The 18343-nt window shown below is 38.4% G+C and overlaps 1 protein-coding gene across 4 annotated transcripts in view; it reads right to left on the bottom strand.

The window, feature by feature from the left end:
* The window catches only part of ATXN2 (ataxin 2), a 140269-nt gene that overhangs the window by 101158 nt on the left and 20768 nt on the right, over positions 1-18343 (bottom strand). For 3 of the 4 annotated variants that reach the window (XM_044921144.1, XM_021698630.2, XM_044921145.1), the window contains exons 1-4: positions 5931-5945; positions 4167-4226; positions 3598-3669; positions 2879-3029 (exon numbers count right to left, since the gene is read on the bottom strand). In XM_044921144.1, the coding sequence (XP_044777079.1) occupies positions 2879-3029; positions 3598-3669; positions 4167-4199 (256 nt within the window). In that variant the 5' untranslated portion in view covers positions 4200-4226; positions 5931-5945. Of the gene's footprint in view, positions 1-2878; positions 3030-3597; positions 3670-4166; positions 4227-5930; positions 5965-18343 lie in introns of those variants that run through there. The other variant, XM_044921143.1, reaches the window with a different exon arrangement.

Here is an 18343-nt window from a genome sequence, read left to right as displayed (position 1 = left end):
CCAAAATAATACTTATAGAGGGCAACTTCTGCCAGGATAGTATTAAAAACCTGGCTTAAGAGACCTGAAATCCTAAACACATGATTTAATACTATTTTCAGGATACTATGCACTGGACACAATTGTATAATTCACTAAACCACTACAGTCTTTAAAATAAAATACCCGGGCGCCTGCGTGGCTCAGTCGTTAAGCGTCTGCCTTTGGCTCAGGTCATGATCCCAGGGTCCTGGGATCAAGTCCCGCATCGGGCTCCCTGCTCCTTGGGAGCCTGCTTCCCCCTCTGCTTCTCCCTCTCTTTGTCTCTCATGAATAAATAAAATCTTGAAAAAAAAATAAAATAAATGAAAAATTAAATACCCAAAATTACTCCACTATGGGATATCCTCATCAAGAAAACTGTATTTTTATGTATATAGCAAAATACATCCAGCCTGTTATGAGTGTACTGAACACTGTCAAAGCTGTCGCTCTGACCTGTATGTTCTTGGCTTTCTACAATGAACAAAAATGACCTGAGAAATAAAGACATAATAAAATAATAAAAAATTTAAAGACATTATTTTGAAGAGGATCAAAGAATGGGATACCATAGATATTTCCAAGTAATATTTATCTTTCCAAATTTGAGAAATGCCAATTCACTTTAAAAAACAAAACACAAAGTCTACTGTGAATGGCTGTTAGCTAAACGGCCTGGTACCCAACAGAGTAAGGAACATTTTGTTGTTGTGTCCAATACTTTTTCTAGAGTGTTATGTACTAAATTCAACTGAAATTGTATTTTCCCTTTCAGCTTATTATCCAAAATTAATTTTTAAGTTTAAAACAGTAAAATACTTCAACAGTATAAGCATAAATACAATTTTGTGGTCCTAGGCATAAACAAGACCAACTCCTAAGGCAGCAACTAAAAAAAAAAGACTTGTTTCCTTGTATGGACCATTGAAGGACTCTTAGACAAAGAGTTGTGAATCAGAGACACAGACATTTGAGAAGGTACAAAAACAGAACACAGTGCTTTCTTCAGCATGGCAAAGCGGTTAAAGGTACCTAGCACTGCTAGCTTCTGAAAAAAACAAGCTAACTATAGGTGAGAACCTTGTTACGGGTCCAAGAGAATGGCTTTAACTTTCTGGTGGCTTGTATTTCTCAATAACAGTGTAGAAAAATAAACACAGCAACAAAAACAGCTATTGATATAGACTGAATAATGAAAATCAAAAACAGTGGTGAGTTAAAATTCACAAGAGAATGGACTACAGGGGCGCCTGGGTGGCTCAGTCGTTAAGCGTCTGCCTTCGGCTCAGGTCATGATCCCAGGATCCTGGGATCGAGCCCCGCATCAGTATCCCTGCTCGGCGGGAAGCCTGCTTCTCCCTCTCCCACTCACCCTGCTTGTGTTCCCTTTCTCGCTGTGTCTCTCTCTGTCAAATAAATAAATAAAAATTAAAAAAAAAAAAAGAGAGAGAATGGACTACAGAATTTGACCAGAAAAATCAATTTTAAGAATTTTAGAACCAAGTTCGAAATTGCCCAGAAGAGCCTTTCAACATGTTATGAACACTCAACACTATAGAGTATGCTCTCTGAACAAGTAACAGCAATTCCCATATTTCCCTCCTCAGTGGACACTTGAAACAGACTAAATTTTAATATAACTACATCACCCCTTTTATATTTTCAAAACATAGTCCCATACTCTGAAATTTTTTTTTTTAAGATTTTATTTATTTATTTGACAGAGAGATAGAGAGAGAGCACAGATAGAGTGGCAGGCAGAGGGAGAGGGAGAAGCAGACTCCCCGCTGAGCAGTGAGCCTGATGTGGGGCTCGATCCCAGGGCCCTGGGATCATGACCTGAGCTGAAGGCAGACGCTTAACCGACTGAGCCACTCAGGTGCCCCCCATACTCTGAATTTTTTTAAAAAAATATGCATGTTCTACTTCTTTACCTTTTTCATCTTCATTAGACGATCGTTTTTCCATCCACAGCTCTCTGCCTTTCTCCCTTAGACCTGTGCTTTATTTCCAGGTCACAAAACTAAAACATTTATAGAACTATAAGCATAATAAAACTAGATAAGCATTATTTATAACCATTTTAAAACTAAAAATTTAGGGGCGCCTGGGTGGCTCACTCATTAAGCATCTGCCTCCGGCTCGGGTCATGATCCCAGGATCCTGGGATCAAGCCCCCACTGGGCTCCCTGCTCAGCGGGACGTCTGCTTCATTTCTCCCTCTCCCACTCCCCCTGCTTGTGTTGCCTCTCTCGCTGTGTCCCTCTCTGTCAAATAAATAAATAAAATCTTTAAAAAAAAAAAATTTATAAACTAAAGGACTGTAAGCCAAATAGGACAAGAAATTTCAGTTGAGTATAATCTGTAGCATTCTTGACCATGAACTGTAGAAAATTCTCTACAAACTTTTTTTTTTTTTTTAAATATTTTATTTATTTGACAGAGAGAGACACAGCAAGAGAGGGAACACAATCGGGGGGAGTGGGAGAGGGAGAAGCTGGCTTCCCGCTGAGCAGAAAGCCCGCTGCGGGGCTTGATCCCAGGACCCTGGGATCATGACCTGAGCTGAAGGCAGACGCTTAATGACTGAGCCACCCAGGCACCCCTCTTTACAAACCTTTTTAGTAGAACACAAACTCTCATTATTTATCCTACTAAAAGTACCAAGGACTCTTCCTCTGAAGTTTTAAATATTTTCCAACAAAAATGCATTAAAATTCCCATCTGTCTTAATCAGGTTACTCTAAAAAAAAATTTTTTCTTTAAAAAAAAAAAAGGTCTGTATAATTGATGTATAGAGTCTTTGTTTAAATAAATCTTATAAACCATGAAGCGTATTTAGGAAATCAAAATTCACCTCTTCTTGCATAACTGGAGTCCATATCTTTAAACTGTACCACAACAAAGTCTGAACACTTGAACAAAATACTCTCCATTATTTCTTCACGTTTTGGCCCCGAACTGGATTCCATACTTTTCTCATGTGCAGCATCAAGTACCAAATCACACTAAAATGAGAAGCATGAGTAAATATTCAAAATATTTATAAAATAAAATATGACAGGGATTCTTTAGCACATCAAGGTACTATTTCTTATAGGTCTTTGACAAAAATAATCTAGGTCAAAAGCACCTTATAATCATACTTTTTTCTCGGAAATATGATCTATTATCTATTGCATCATTCAAAAATCCTCTTATCTAAAGGTTGATCCTTGCTACCATAGTCTGTTTTTAGTATATTAATGGTGATAAAGAAGAAAATAATGAACCACTCAATCCCCCTTCTAGCCCCCAATGCTTGAAAAGGTCAAGATATTTTAATAAGCACACAGAGCAAGTTTAATTATACAAATCAGTCTATAAAATAATCAGTATTTGAAACTGAAGAGCAAAATCAAAGTGGTTTTAAAAAGTTCTTTAAAGAACATGAAAATGTGACAAGCATGCCCACCTCACAACTATAAACTGCCAAATCAGAAACTAACAGACAGTGTCAGGAAGCCATACAAACATACAGTAGTTGATGATTCATGGGGTTTTACATATAACAAAAAGGAAAAGAGTAAAAATTACCTTAGGACTGTATGTTTTAAAAACTCCTTCATATATACCTCCATTTTTCACTTGTACTTCACATTTGGATCCCTAAAAACATACAATTAATTTATCAAAGAAACAGTGTGCTACCCAGTCAGGAGGGATAATTGTTTACATTTTACTTTTTATATAGCTCACCAGGCTTCATTCAGCATATTAGGTAGTCACTGACAGAACAATAAAAAAATTCTAAAACATTAACAATACACTGAATTCTCAAAATTCCTCAGGACGCCCCGCTCAGAGTTTGCAGTATGAATTTAAATACTGAACTTAAATATTTCTGATTCTGGATTTAATAGGTGACAAAATAATGCACTAAAAACAATCAACTACTACTATTATTTTATACACAGCAGGGTTAACAAGAATGCTTTTATAGTGAGTCACAATAGTTTGGATGGAGTTCTATTTTTTCTAAATAATCCTGATTAAATGTGACCTAAGAAATGTTACTTTGAGAATCATTCATCTACATTTTAACATCATCAAATTACTTTACTGCACTCCCAAGGCAGTTTCTCCCCAATAATCTGGTAACTTACAACAACTGACGTAAGTATATGAACCATCCTCATATTTGCATAAATTCCATCAAAAGAAATCTAGAATATTAAGAAAAAAACATTATTAGCAATCAGTATTTATCCTTGTCTATATATTAAAGTTAACATTTATTTTGTTACAAAATGCTTAGTTAAGTTTATAATACCTTACATGCATTAAAGAAAGACTTGGTTTACTATGATCTTTCGTTTCTTTAGAGAACAGAAGCTTAAGTTTTCAACAGTGAAAACAGTCATACCATCTAACAATGTTTTGACTACATGTGATACAAAAAAATCAAGTGAACTTCCATATACGAGGAATGACAAAACCACAGAAACAGAGGACAGATCAAAGGCTGGGGGGGCGCCTGGGTGGCTCAGTCTGTTAAGCGGCTGCCTTCGGCTCAGGTCATGATCCTGGGGTCTTGGGATCGAGCCCCACATCCGGCTCCCTGCTCAGCGGAAAGCCTATTTCTCCCTCTCCATCTGCCTGTCACTCTGCCTACTTGCGCTCTCTGTCAAATAAATAAATAAAATCTTAAAAAAAAAAAAGGTTGGGGAGCAGAGGGAGGAGGGATCACTACAAAGCGGCATAAGTGATTTTTCAAGGCGAGAGAACTGTCCCATTATCTTGACTGTGGTGGTGGTTACACAACTGTATGCGTCATAACTCAAAGACCTGAGGGGTGTGGGAGGGATGGGGTGGCTGGGTGATGGACACTGGGGAGGGTATATACTATGGTGAGCGCTGTGAATTGTGTAAAACTGATGAATCACAGACCTGTACCCCTGAAACAAATAATACATGTTTTTTTTTTTTTTTTTAAAGATTTTATTTATTTGACAGAGAGTCACAGTGAGAGACGGAACACAAGCAGGGGGAGTGGGTGAGGGAGAAGCAGGCTCCCCGCTCTGCGGGGAGCCCGATGCAGGGCTCGATCCCAGGACCCTGGGATCATGACCTGGGCCAAAGGCAGACGCCCAACGACTGAGCCACCCAGGCACCCCAATACATTATATGTTAATAAAAAAAAATTAAAGACTCAAAGACCTGTACACTAAATAGGGTTAAGTATACAAAAATAAATAAATGGGGTGGAGGAGTGTGCACCTTTGTCAAAAACCCTTGACTATCTTCTCTTAGCATATATGAATCAATGATAGTGCTCTTAGGTCTCATCAACCACACCACTCCTTACTACATAAGCATGTGTCCTTCTGATTCGAAATAAGAATATCTGTCCAGTAATGGCAAAGTCTGAAAGATCAATGACAGTTTCACATTTATTTTTTCCAATCACAAGAAACTGCCCTTCATGCCCAGTTTAATTTTCTTGATAAAGTTCTAAAATTTAAAACCAGAAGGCCTTTTCCAAGGGAGAAAAATGGAAGGACTTAAAAGAGGGCATTAATTCAAAATCAAAACCCCAAAGAACTTTGCAAACTCTAGTCCTGGTGTTACACTTATCTTTTTTGGGTGTTATTCATTTAGATTTGCTTTTAGCCATTTATAAAACAACAAATGACTTATTACTTTGCATGAAAAATACTATTTACAGATTATTTGACATTTTATATGTAGAATCATCTCAAAAAACAACACATATAGCTAATAATTTTATACCAAACAGTACTGAGGTATAAAAGTTATAGGAGATATAAAACCCAAGCAAAAGGATTTTTCACCTTGGCTTTGGTCTATGGTTCAGAAATAATATTTTAGTTACCATTCTTCCAAACAAGTGACATTAAATTACTCACCGTGGATTGAGGCAATCCTTTGCTGTTTCGACCTCTGAAAAAATGAAACGTTTATTAAGTTCAACAGGCTAAACAAGCTAAAAAAAATATTTTCAAATTTAAAGTATCTTATAATTCCATTCAAATAAAGCATAGATAATCTGTGGGGAAGGCTAATCTAATATTAAGTATAAAGGCTACCTAAGAATGGTTCCCTCTGTGCTTTGCTGGCTCAGAGACCCAAAACAGGTATGTATCATGGGAGGGAAGAAGGAGGAAAGAATGTGAACATGATCAAAATAAAATAAGTGAAGTAAAAATAAAAATAGCCTACTGGAAAAAAATAACCAATTCTAAACATAATAATCTTTACTCCCAAAGTAACCTATCTATCGCTCTGTTACAGAAAGCTACTTAGGAATAAAATATAAATTCTACTCCTGATTTAACGGACAAATTATTGACTGGCATCAAAGTCACCTCCCATGTTTTTCCCTTGCCTCTAAAAATAGGCACTATGTTTACAACTGCAGAAAAACATTTGAAAATAAGTTGAAGCATTCAAAGCACTTTCACTTCTAAATACCTCTGTCAGGATCTATATAACAAGTACTTTTCCCTGCCAATCCCCTACCTCGGAACAATGCAGTACACCAAAGTCAGCTGTCAAGTTATTTCCAATAAGGTGGACTCAAGTGAATTTAGTTATAGAGTATAATACAACCTAAGGCTTATTCCACTGGAAAAGATTAGGCTCCTTATGAAATGATAAAAACATTAGTAACATAAAATGTTATATTCCTCATAAACATTAATTACTCTGGAGTAACAGGACTGGAATCTCTTTTTTTTAGAGACAGGGAAAGTGTGAGCAGGGGAGGGGCAAAGGGAGAGAGAGAATCCTAAGTGGGGCCCACACGCAGCATGGAGCTGTACTCAGGGCTCAATCTCGTGACCCTGAGGTCATGACCTGAGCCGAAATCAAGAGTTGATGCTTAATCGGCTGAACTACCCACGCACACCTGGAATCTCATTTTAATGAAATAAACAAAATACTCAGGGGCGCCTGGGTGGCTCAGTCGTTAAGCGTCTGCCTTCGGCTCAGGTCGTGATCCCAGGGTCCTGGGATCGAGCCCCCATCAGGCTCCCTGCTCCGCGGGAAGCCTGCTTCTCCCTCTCCCACTCCCCCTGCTTGTGTTCCTTCTCTCACTGTGTCTCGATCTGTCAAATAAATAAATAAAATGTTTAAAAAAAAATACTCAAATTAAGTCACAAATCCAAACAGAAGCACAATTCAGGTCTAAAAAGTCTTAAGAGTATGAATGGTACCAATTCCCAGTAAAACAGCACTGATCCTAGAACTCCAAGGACAGGGCTGGTTTGCTCTCCAACTCAGTCACCCTCTCTCATCTAGAAAATATCATCTTAGACCAAAGCACCTCTGAAAGTCCTTCCATTTCTAACATTCTGATTCTGTAACTCTTTGCCTCACACACAGCACAGAGAAATTCCTTAAGTTCACAGAATAGGACTAATAATACCATTTATAACACTACAAACCAGATACTATAGTAAGCACTACGTCAAATCTCTCAACCCTAACTTTACAGGTGAAGAAACTGAACCTTAGTTAAATATCTTGACCAAAATCATCTGGCTAAAGAACAGTAGAGCTCCTATTTTAACCAGGTGATCCAAAGTCTAGGCTTTTCATTTCTAGGTTATATTCTGCCTCCCTAAAATTGCATCACAAGGAATAAACTAACTTCACAATTAAACCTGACCAAATTTTTACATTTTTTTCAAGCACCATTTGAATTTATTGGGTTTTTCTAATTATTTGTAGTCTGTAACCAAAGGCTCCCAAAGGGCTAAAAATCCTGCTTAGGATTATCTTATCTCAGTGGTTGCTGAGATGCCAGAGTTAAGACTTAAACAAATGCCACCAATTAAGTACCTTTAAATTCATGTGGCATCCCCACAAAGCTATTTAAAAGAATTTACAGACCCTCTATAGAAGTCACAGTATGTTTTTATTGATTATACAATTACATCTTTGACTAATAAAGAACAACTGTTTTGACAATCCATTTTACTTAGAACAAATCACTCAACAAAGAAAATAATAAAAGACAGCGGTATAAAATGGTACAGAGTGTAGAAACAACAGATTTCCACTGACCAAACCAGGAAGCTGAATAACCAAGGGGAATGTTAGCATATCACAGTAGCATTTTCTGAAGCTTATTCTACAAGTTCAAATTAATTCTTTTTTTTTTTCTTTTGGGATCCACTTAGATTATGCTTTACTTTTAACTTTTTTCTTTAGTGTTTTGGAACAAAGCATCTTAATGTTTCCTATAGTAACAAAAACTGAATTTCAAAGAAGCCAAGATCGGGGCACCTGGGTGGCTCAGGTCATGATCCCCAGGTCCTGGGATGGAGCCCGCACTGGGCTCCCTGCTAAGCATAGAGCCTGCTTCTCCCTCTCCTGCTCCCCCTGCTTGTGCGCGCTCTCTCTCAAATAAATAAATAAAATCTTAAAAAAAAAAAAAGCCAAGATCATACTCTAGTCCTCAATATACTTATTAGATGGGTCAGATTTAACAGAACAACCATATCCAGGATTCTATGCTTTCAACTGTTACTGAATATGAAGTTAAGGTGTGATTCAAAATGCCAAATTAATATAAAGAAATTTTTTAAATGATTGTTTATATTGCTTCAAAATAATACAGGAGGGAGGAAATAGGTGGGGTTATAATGAAGTAAGACTGGCATGGCATGAGTTGCTAACCGTTGAAAGTAGGTGACAGGTGTGTAGGGGTTCAATATATCATTCTGCCTGCTTTTTACAATTTCCTTAAGTTAAACATAAAAAGTACCTTCTGATATGATGCAATTGGAGCCCGGATTTAATCAAGACCTACTAGTTTACAGGAAACATGGTGTGGGAGAATGTATTAATTAATATCATGAGGTTACAAATCAGCTAAACCCAGAATGTGGTAAACCTGACATAACAAATGACAGCTTCTTCAACAAATAAGTGGCAGGAGAAGAAAAAAAACATAGCAGAGGGAGGGAAAATTATAAATTTAAAGACACAAATGAAAAGCAAAGTGTCGCCTCTCAATTTCAAAACTTACTACAAAGCTACAGTGATCAAAGTAGTGTGGTACTAACATAAGGACAGACATAAAATAAAATGGAATAGAGAGCCCAGAAATAAACCCTCACATATGTGCGGAACCCTTACACCTTATAACATATACAAAAACTAACTCAAAATGGGTCAAAGATGCAAATTTAAGACATAAAGCTATGAAACTCTTAGAATAAAACATAGGGGACAAGTCTTCATGACTCTGAATTTGGCAATGATTTCTTAACTGTGACACCAAAGTGCATAGACAACATAAAAAAAAACAAAACAGTAAAAAGGACTTCATCAAAATTAAAAACTTTTGTGCAAAGGATTATCAGTTATCAGAGTGAAAAGACAACACTTTTCAGAATGAGAGAAGATATGTGCATTTCATATATCTGATAAGGGGTTCATTCCAGAATACATAACTATAGCTCAATAACAAAAGAACATACAACCCAATTCAAAAATGGGCCAGGGGCGCCTGGGTGGCTCAGCTGGTTAAGCGACTGCCTTCGGCTCAGGTCATGATCCTGGAGTCCCGGGATCGAGTCCCACATCGGGCTCCCTGCTCAGCGGGGAGTCTGCTTCTCCCTCTGATCCTCCCCCTCTCATGCTCTCTGTCTCCCATTCTCTCTCAGATAAATAAATAAAAAATCTTTAAAAAAAAAAAAAAATGGGCCAAACACTTGAATAGCATTCCTCCAAAGAAGTCATACAATTAGCCAATAAGCACATGAAAAGATGTTCAACATCACTAGTCATCAGTAAAAATGCAAATCAAAACCACAATGAGCTACTACCATTTCACCTCCACTACTATAGCTGTTATCAAAAAGACAAAAAATCACAAGTGTTGGCAAAAAATTGGAAACTTGTTTTCCAACTGGAAAAACTGGAATCCTTGTGCACTACCTGTGGGAATGTAAAATGGTATAGCTACCGTGGAAGATAGTATGGCAGTTCCTCAAAAATTTAAACAGGACTACCATATGATCCAGCAATTACCACATCAGAATATATATCCAAAATAACTAAAAGCAGGGATCTGGGGACAACTGGATGGCTCAGTCGGTTAAGTGTCTGACTTCAGCTCAGGTCATGATCCTGGGGTTCTGGGATCAAGCTGTGCGTTGGGCTCCCTACATGGCGGGGAGTCTGCTTCTCCCTCTCCTTCTGCCCCACCCCCCCGTTTGTGCTTTCTCTATCGTTCACTGCTCTCTCTCAAATAAATAAAATCTTAAACAAAAAAACCTAAGAACTATGATTTATTAACTTCTATCTACTTTATTGTCCAAAATGTCTTTAATTTCTTAAAATAAAAAAATTCAATCCTCAAAGCCTTGAAATTCAAATGCCACCTTTTCAAGAAGCCTTCCTTGGATTACACCATCCCAATCAAATACACAGTGCTCTCTTCAACTCTCCAGACTGGAATTTGACATAACCAGATCTATATTATAGTTACTGGTGACCTATCATATGCCCACTACTCAGGGCCATCACCTGACCAAACAGTGCTTTTGTGCAAATCAGAAAATGATGCCTCCTCCAGGGAGTCAAAGCCCCACACTAGAGAAAACAGTGTGATGAGCAGACAGTGCTTTTGTGAAAATTAGAAGAGGTACCAGAAATGGAGGTAGCCCCAAAGGCACATGGTGTGGCCAAAGAAACTCCTGGATTTCAAACATCCATTCATGTCCTTGGCCAAAAGCTCCTGGATGAAATAAAACCTAAACCAAGACTGGCAGACAGTATCTTTCTTATACATCTTTGTACCATCTACCAAAATCAGCACAGAGGAACCGTAGCTCACATGACATATACTTAATAAATATCTAATGAATTAATGAGCCCAGTCAAAAAGAAAGAAAAAGATGGAGAAAGATTTCAAAGTAATCATTACGTAAATCAACGGTCAGCAAAATACAGCCCACAACCTGTTTTTGTTGAGATTCTGAGCTAAGTATGTTTTTAGGTAGGGATGGAGGGAGGAAGGCAGAAGGGAAGGAGGAGAGAGGGGACAAGCCAAGAAAAATATGCAACAGAGAAGTTATATGGCCCATAACACGCCTAAAATACTAACTCTCTGGGTCATTTCAAGAAAAGCTGTTGACCTCTGCGCTGAAAACAAAATGGCTACGATGTCAACAACTGCAATTTAAAAAATAAAGTCTAATGCTGTTTTACATGAACCATTACTTCTAAAACAAATTTCTTGATAGCTTATTACTTTTTTTTGTATAGGTTTAATGTACACATAATTGAAAAACGTCATCAAAGTGCTCTTGTTCTTAATTATTTTTAAGCTTTACAATGGAATTGAGGTTGATCCAAATTTTGAAAAATCAAGGTATTTTACTAATGTACATCTGATAATACAAGTAAATTTCACAAAGTCAGGGACTTTGTATTGATCGTTGAATCAAAAGCGCCTAGCATAAAATAATGAAGGGGTAAATGGTAGATTATAAAATAGACTTGACATACCACCTTGTGAATCTCATTAGAATCTTGATTAGAATTATAAAAAAATGATGAGACATTTGAACTGGAGGTTTTAGCTTGGGCCATATCAAGGCAAGAAAAAGAAATAAAAGGCACCATGATTGGACAGAAAACAGGAAAACTGTCTTTAATAATAAAGACAGCATGATCATTTATGCAGAAAATCCTAAGAGAATCTGCAAAAAGCTACTAGAAATAAGAGCTTAGCAAAGCTAACTCAAAATGGATCAATGACCTAATCACAAAAGGGTTAAATGAAACTTTTAAAAGAAAATAGGGGAGAAAATCTTTATAACCTTTGGTTAGACGAAGATTTCAGATAGGACAAAAAAATGCAAACCATAAAAACAAAAAACTGACAAATTAGACTTCATCAAAGTTTTAAGTATTCTGTCATTTGAAAGACTATTAAGAAAAATTAAGTCAACCCACAGACAAGGAAATATTTGAGAATGTATGTCTGATTATAGACTTATACCCAGAATATACAAAGAACTCCTACAACTTATTAAGAAGATAAATAGCCCAATAACTGGGCAGAAGACTTACACAGTCATTTAACCAAGTAAGACTTAGTCGGTAAAATTAAAGCCTGATAATAATCACTAGGAAGGATGCCAAGCAACTGAAACCCTCACACACCACTGGTGGGAAAAGGAAATCTAGATTCCTTTTCCTGGAAAAGAGTTTGGCATTTTCTTTTTTTTTTTTTTTTTTAAAGATTTTATTTATTTATTTGAGACAGAGAGAATGAGAGAGACAGAGAGCACATGAGAGGGGGGAGGGTCAGAGGGAGAAGCAGGCTTCCTGCCGAGCAGGGAGCCCGATGTGGGACTCGATCCCAGGACTCCAGGATCATGACTTGAGCCGAAGGCAGTCGCTTAACCAACTGAGCCACCCAGGCGCCCTGGCATTTTCTTATAAAGTTAAACATACTACAGTGCCCAGGTGGCTCAGTCGGTGAAGCGTCTGCCTTCGGCCCAGGTCATGATCCAAGGGTCCTGGGATCGAGTCCCGCACTGGCTCCCTGCTCACTGGGGAGTCTGCTTCTCTCTCTGTCCCTCCCCTCCCCCGTTCGTCCTCTCTCTCTCTCTCTCTCTCTCTCTCTCTCAAAAATAAAAATACTTTAAAAAATAAAGTTAAACATACTAATACAACCTAGCAATCCCACTCCCAGGTAATTATTCAAGACCAATGAATGTGAATGTTCAGAGCTGATTTATTCACATAGCCAAATACTGAAAACAGTTCAAATGTCTATTACCTGATGAATGAATAAACATATTGTAGTAGTACATCCTTAACAGAGGAATACTACTCAGTAATAAAGTTACAAATTACTGATACATGCTACACACAACTGGGATGAATTTCAAAAGCACTGCGCTAAAGGAAAGAAGCTAGACACAAATGATCCCATTTATATGACATTCTAGAAAGGCAAATCTATAAATAATCAGATCAATGAATGACTGCCATGGGCTAAGGAAGAAAGGATATTTATTATAAAAGTACAGAGGGAACTTTATAGGGTGGTATCTTGTGATAGTGATTGAGTGACTATACACATTTATTAAAACTCAAAGAACTTCACACTGAATAGGATGAGTTTACTGCATGTAAACTATACCTCAAAAAATCTGCCACTCCCCAAACTAAAGGCAAATCCAAAGAAAAAAGAAACCCCTAACACATATACCTAAAAAAGGTTGAATTTTTTTTTTAAGATTTTATTTATTTATTTGAGAGAGAAAATGAAAGACAGAGAGCACGAGAGGGAAGAGGGTCAGAGGGAGAAGCAGACCCCCCGCTGAGCAGGGAGCCCGATGCGGGACTTGATCCCGGGACTCCAGGATCATGACCTGAGCCGAAGGCAGTCGCTCAACCAACTGAGCCACCCAGGCGCCCAAAACGTTGAATTTTATAACAAAATTAATCTGATGTTAAAAATTCATTATATTGGGGCACCTGGGTGGCTCAAGATGGTTAAGTGTCTACCTTCGACTCGGGTCACAATCCCAGGGCCTGGGATTGAGCCCCATGTGGGACTCCCAGCTCAGTGGGGAGTCTGCTTCTCCCTCTGCCCCTCCCCGCTTGCGCTCTCTACGTCTCTCTCCCTCTCAAATGAATAAAACCTTTAAAAAAAATTCATTATACTGCACACTTAAAATTGGTAAATTTTACTGTATGTAAGTTATACTTCAGTAGTAAAGCTGATTATTTAAAAGACACACAATTGGGAAAATTTGAATTGACTAGGCATTAAATATTACTTGACAATTTTAATTTTTTACATGTGATAATGCTTTCATTTTTTTATTTTAAGTAATCTCTACCCCCAATGTGGGGCTTGAACTCATGACCGTGAGATCAAGAGTCACACACTCTACTGACTAAGCCAGCCAGGTGTCACTACATGTGATGTTTTTAAAACTTCCATTCTCTTAGAGAGATATATATATTGAAATATTTACAGAAGAAATGACATGTCAGGAATTGCTTTAAAATAATATGGGAACCTACAGTAACCAAGATAGTATGCTGCCAACGTAAGGACAGATAAAAGAGCAATGAAATAGCATTCACAGTCCAGAAATAAATTCTTGCAGTTATGGTCCAATGATTTTTAAGAAGAGCCAAGACAACTTACTGGGGAAATAATAGTCTTTTCAACAAACAGCACTGGCACAACGAGATAACCATATGCAAAAGAATGTAGCTGGACCTCTACCTTACACCATATATAAAAATTCCAAATGGACCAAATACCTAAATGTAAAGGCAGTAAAACTATAAAAACTCTTAGAAGAAAAAAAATAGGGGTAAATCTTCAAGACCTTGGATTTGGCAATGGATTCTTTGTTTTTGTTTGTTTGGGTTTTTGTTTTTTTTAAGATTTTATTTATTTGACAGAGAGACACACAGCGAGAGAGCACAAGCCGGGGGAGCGGGAAAGGGAGAAGCAGGATCCCCACTGAGCAGGGAGCCCGATGTGGGGCTCGATCCCAGGATCCTGGGATCATGACCTGAGCAGAAGGCAGCCCCTTATCCAACTGAGCCACCCAGGTGCCCCTGTTTGGGTTTTTTTAAAAGATTTTATTTATTTGAAAGAGAGACAGAGACAGAGAGAGCACACGCATAAGCTGAGGGAGGGGAAGAAGCAGACTCCCCTGCTGAGCAGGAAGCATGACACGGGGCTCACAACAGGGCTTGATCCCAGAACCCTGGGATTATGACCTGAGCGGAAGGCAGTTGCTTAGCCAGTTGAGCCACCCAGGAGCCCTTGGCAATGGATTCTTAGATAGGACTCTAAAAGCACAAACAATGGATGAAAATATAAATGGAACTTGGTCAAAATCAGAAATTTGGGGCTCCTGGCTGGCTCAGTCAGTAGTGGACACAACTCTTGATCTCAGGGTTGTGAGTTCAAGCCCCACACTGGGCCTAGAGCTTACTTACTGGAAAAAAAAAAAATCAAAAATTTTTTGTTGCAAAATACATCAATAAAATAGCAAAAAAAAACCCCCAAAACAAAAACCTCCCAGAAATATGAAGGGACTACGGATAAATTATAGAAGAGATCTCAGGATCTCTTCCTAACCCAGGAAGCCAAAAGCACTAGGACTCCAGAGTGCAGTGTTTAAAAACAGAGGGCATACCATACCAAAACCCAAAGGTCTACTCTACTGCCTTTTAGACAGCTCAGTTTCAAATCCTAGGCCAGCCACTTACAGTAACCCCAGAATGATTATTTAACCACTCTGGTCCCCAATTTTATCTGTAAAATGTTAATAAGAAAAGTCACAGGGTTGGGGGTGCCTGGGTGGCTCAGTTTGTTGAGCATCTGACTCTTGGTATCAGCTCAGGTCATGATCTCAGGGTGGGGAGATCGAGCCCTGCATCAGGTTCCATACTCGGTGGGGAGCCTGGTTCTCCCTCTCCCGCTGCCCCTGCTTATGCTTGCTCTGTCCAATAAATAAATAAAATTCTTGGGCACCTGGGTGGCTCAGTTGGTTAAGCGACTGCCTTCGGCTCAGGTCATGATCCTGGAGTCCCTGGATCGAGTCCCGCATCGGGCTCCCTGCTCGGCAGGGAGTCTGCTTCATCCTCTGACCCTATCCCCTCTCATGTGTTCTCTCTCTCTCAAATAAATAAAATCTTTAAAATAAATAAATAAATAAATTCTTTAAAAAAAAAAATTATTTTCCTCTGACCCTCCCCCTACTCACTCTCTCTCTCAAATCTTTAAAAAGTCACAGAGTCGTTGAGGATCAAATAATACTCAAAATGTACATACACATACATATGTGCGCACGCACACGCTCTCATTTGGACAAAAGTTATACTGTACACTTACAAAGTGGGGTGTTTTTTTTTTTTTTAAGATTTTGTTTATTTGACAGAGCGGTAGAGAGAGAGCACAAGTAGGCAGAGCAGCAGGCAGAGGGAGAGGGAGAAGCAGGCTCCCTGCCGAGCAGGGAGCCTGACACGGGGCTCAATCCCAGGACCCTGGGATCATGACCTGAGCTGAAGGCAGATGCTTAACCACCTGAGCCATCCAGGCGCCCCCAAAGTGGGGCTTATTTTATGTCAAACTTCATTAAAAGTGTAAAATAAAGTCTGGCACAGAAGCAGCACTCAATAACTTTATATTTAACAAATATTTATTGAATCAGCAAGATGAATACAGCCTTGCCTTCAGGCAGCTTACACTTCAGAGGTTATGTCTAGGACAGAAAGTTTAGAATGTATATTTTCATATGTATATTTTATCTGTTTCCTTCACCACCTGAATAAGTAAAAACATACAGAAACAACCCAAGAGCACTTTTTTTTTTTAAGTAGGCTCCATGCCCAATGTGGGGCTCAAACTCATGACCCTGAGATCAAGAGTTGCATGCTCTACTGAGCCAGCCAGGCACCCCCCAAAAACACCTGGTAACTGAAACACATTTAAAAATCCAGCTAAGAATAAAATTCCTTCCCTTATCATTTCAAAATTCTGGGGGAAATATGCAATTTCTATTGGTATTGCCATCCACGATATAATTATAGAACTTTTTATTTCTTCACTTTTCACCATTCTGCTCATTCATTACCATCTTTATTTTTTTTAAGATTTTATTTATTTATTTATTTGAGAGAGAGAGAGAGAGAAACAGCAGGAGGGGAGAGGGTCAGAGGGAGAAGCAGGCTCCCCACTGAGCCAGGAGCCCGATGCGGGGCTCGATCCCAGGACGCCGGGATCATGACCTGAGCCAAAGGCAGTCGCTTAACCAACTGAGCCACCCAGGCGCCCCATTACCATCTTTCAACACTGTATCTATACATGTCATTTGCTAGTTTCTACAACTATTTCAACAGGCCTGAGTAACACTTATGCAATCAAAATATTCCACTGACCCAGATTTCTAGGACCAGAAATTGTTGTCTGGATGTAACTAATACTCTTTGGCACAGTAAGAAAGAATTCGACATACCTCCAAACCCCTTTCCAGTAAGTTGTAATAATGCTCTTCTCCTCAGGTATTCACATGGCCACCTGCTTGTTATTTAGATCTCAACTTAAATGTCCCCTCCTCAGAAAGGCCTGCCCTGATCATATTATCAAAAGTAGTTCCCCAACATTGTAACATCCTGTTTTAGTACTTATTAGTAACTAATATTTAGTGCATCACAGAACTTAATATCTGAAATTCTATTACATGTTCATCTATTTACTTTGTCTCTGTCCACTTCCCACTCCCAGAATATAAACTCCATGAGGGCAAACACTTCTGTCTCCTTCACCCACTGTGTGCCCACAGCTTAACATAGGTAGGTACACAGTAAATACTCTAAATTGCTGAATAAATTAAGTACACAGTACAGTTTATGTGAATTATGACAAGTATCCACTAGTTTAATTTCTTTTTATAGTACAGAAAAACTATAGTTGTCAAGAGAAAGGACAACTAAAACCTCGAAATCTAACTCCAGCTCTTCGAGTTAATCACTTAGGTGAGTCATTTTGTTCTTCCCATTTCAGTTTTTTTATTAGAAAGGGAAAAAATTCTATAACTAGTACTTACTGAACAACTATTTCCTCACTGAAAAGATGAGTAAAGCTATTTTTTTCTTTTTAGCAAGCTAAGGTGGACTGGCAACTCTAAATTCACACAAAACTGTCAGATTAATCCAGTCATTTAATCATCTAGAATCAATGTTTCAAAACAACTACCATCCCCATAAGAACTAATTTAACTTCTCTGCAAACTGCTGGGATTCAAATTCTGACCCTACTATCACTTCTAGCTCTGTGACCTTAAACTCATAACTTCAGCTCTTTGTGTCTCAATCTCAAATCTATAAAATGGTGGGGCGCCTGGGTGGCTCAGTCGTTAGGCGTCTGCCTTCAGCTCAGGTCATGGTCCCAGGGTCCCAGGTCATGGTCCCAGGGTCCCAGGGTCAGCTCAGGTCCCTGCTCAGCAGGGAAGCCTGTTTCTCCCTATCCCACTCCCCGTGTGTTCCCTCTCTCGCTGTGTCTCTGCCAAATAAATAAATAAAATCTTAAAAAAAAAAATCTATAAAATGGTGATAAAAATAGTACCTTCTCAAAAAAAAAAAAAAAAAAACAGCAGTATCTTCACATAAGGTTATAAAAAATTAAATGATACTCATATAGACAGCCTGGCTTAAGAACAATGCTTGGCACATTAAATAAATGCTTAATAATTGTTGGCTTAATACAATTATTTTCCTCATATTACAGCACAAACTAAAGCTGTAAAAAAATATC

Source organism: Neomonachus schauinslandi, chromosome 14 (genome assembly GCF_002201575.2).
Source record: "Neomonachus schauinslandi chromosome 14, ASM220157v2, whole genome shotgun sequence".
Taxonomy (NCBI): Eukaryota; Metazoa; Chordata; class Mammalia; order Carnivora; family Phocidae; genus Neomonachus; species Neomonachus schauinslandi.
The sequence above is the reverse complement of the archived record's forward strand: the minus strand, read 5'-3'. Positions and strand labels throughout refer to the sequence as shown.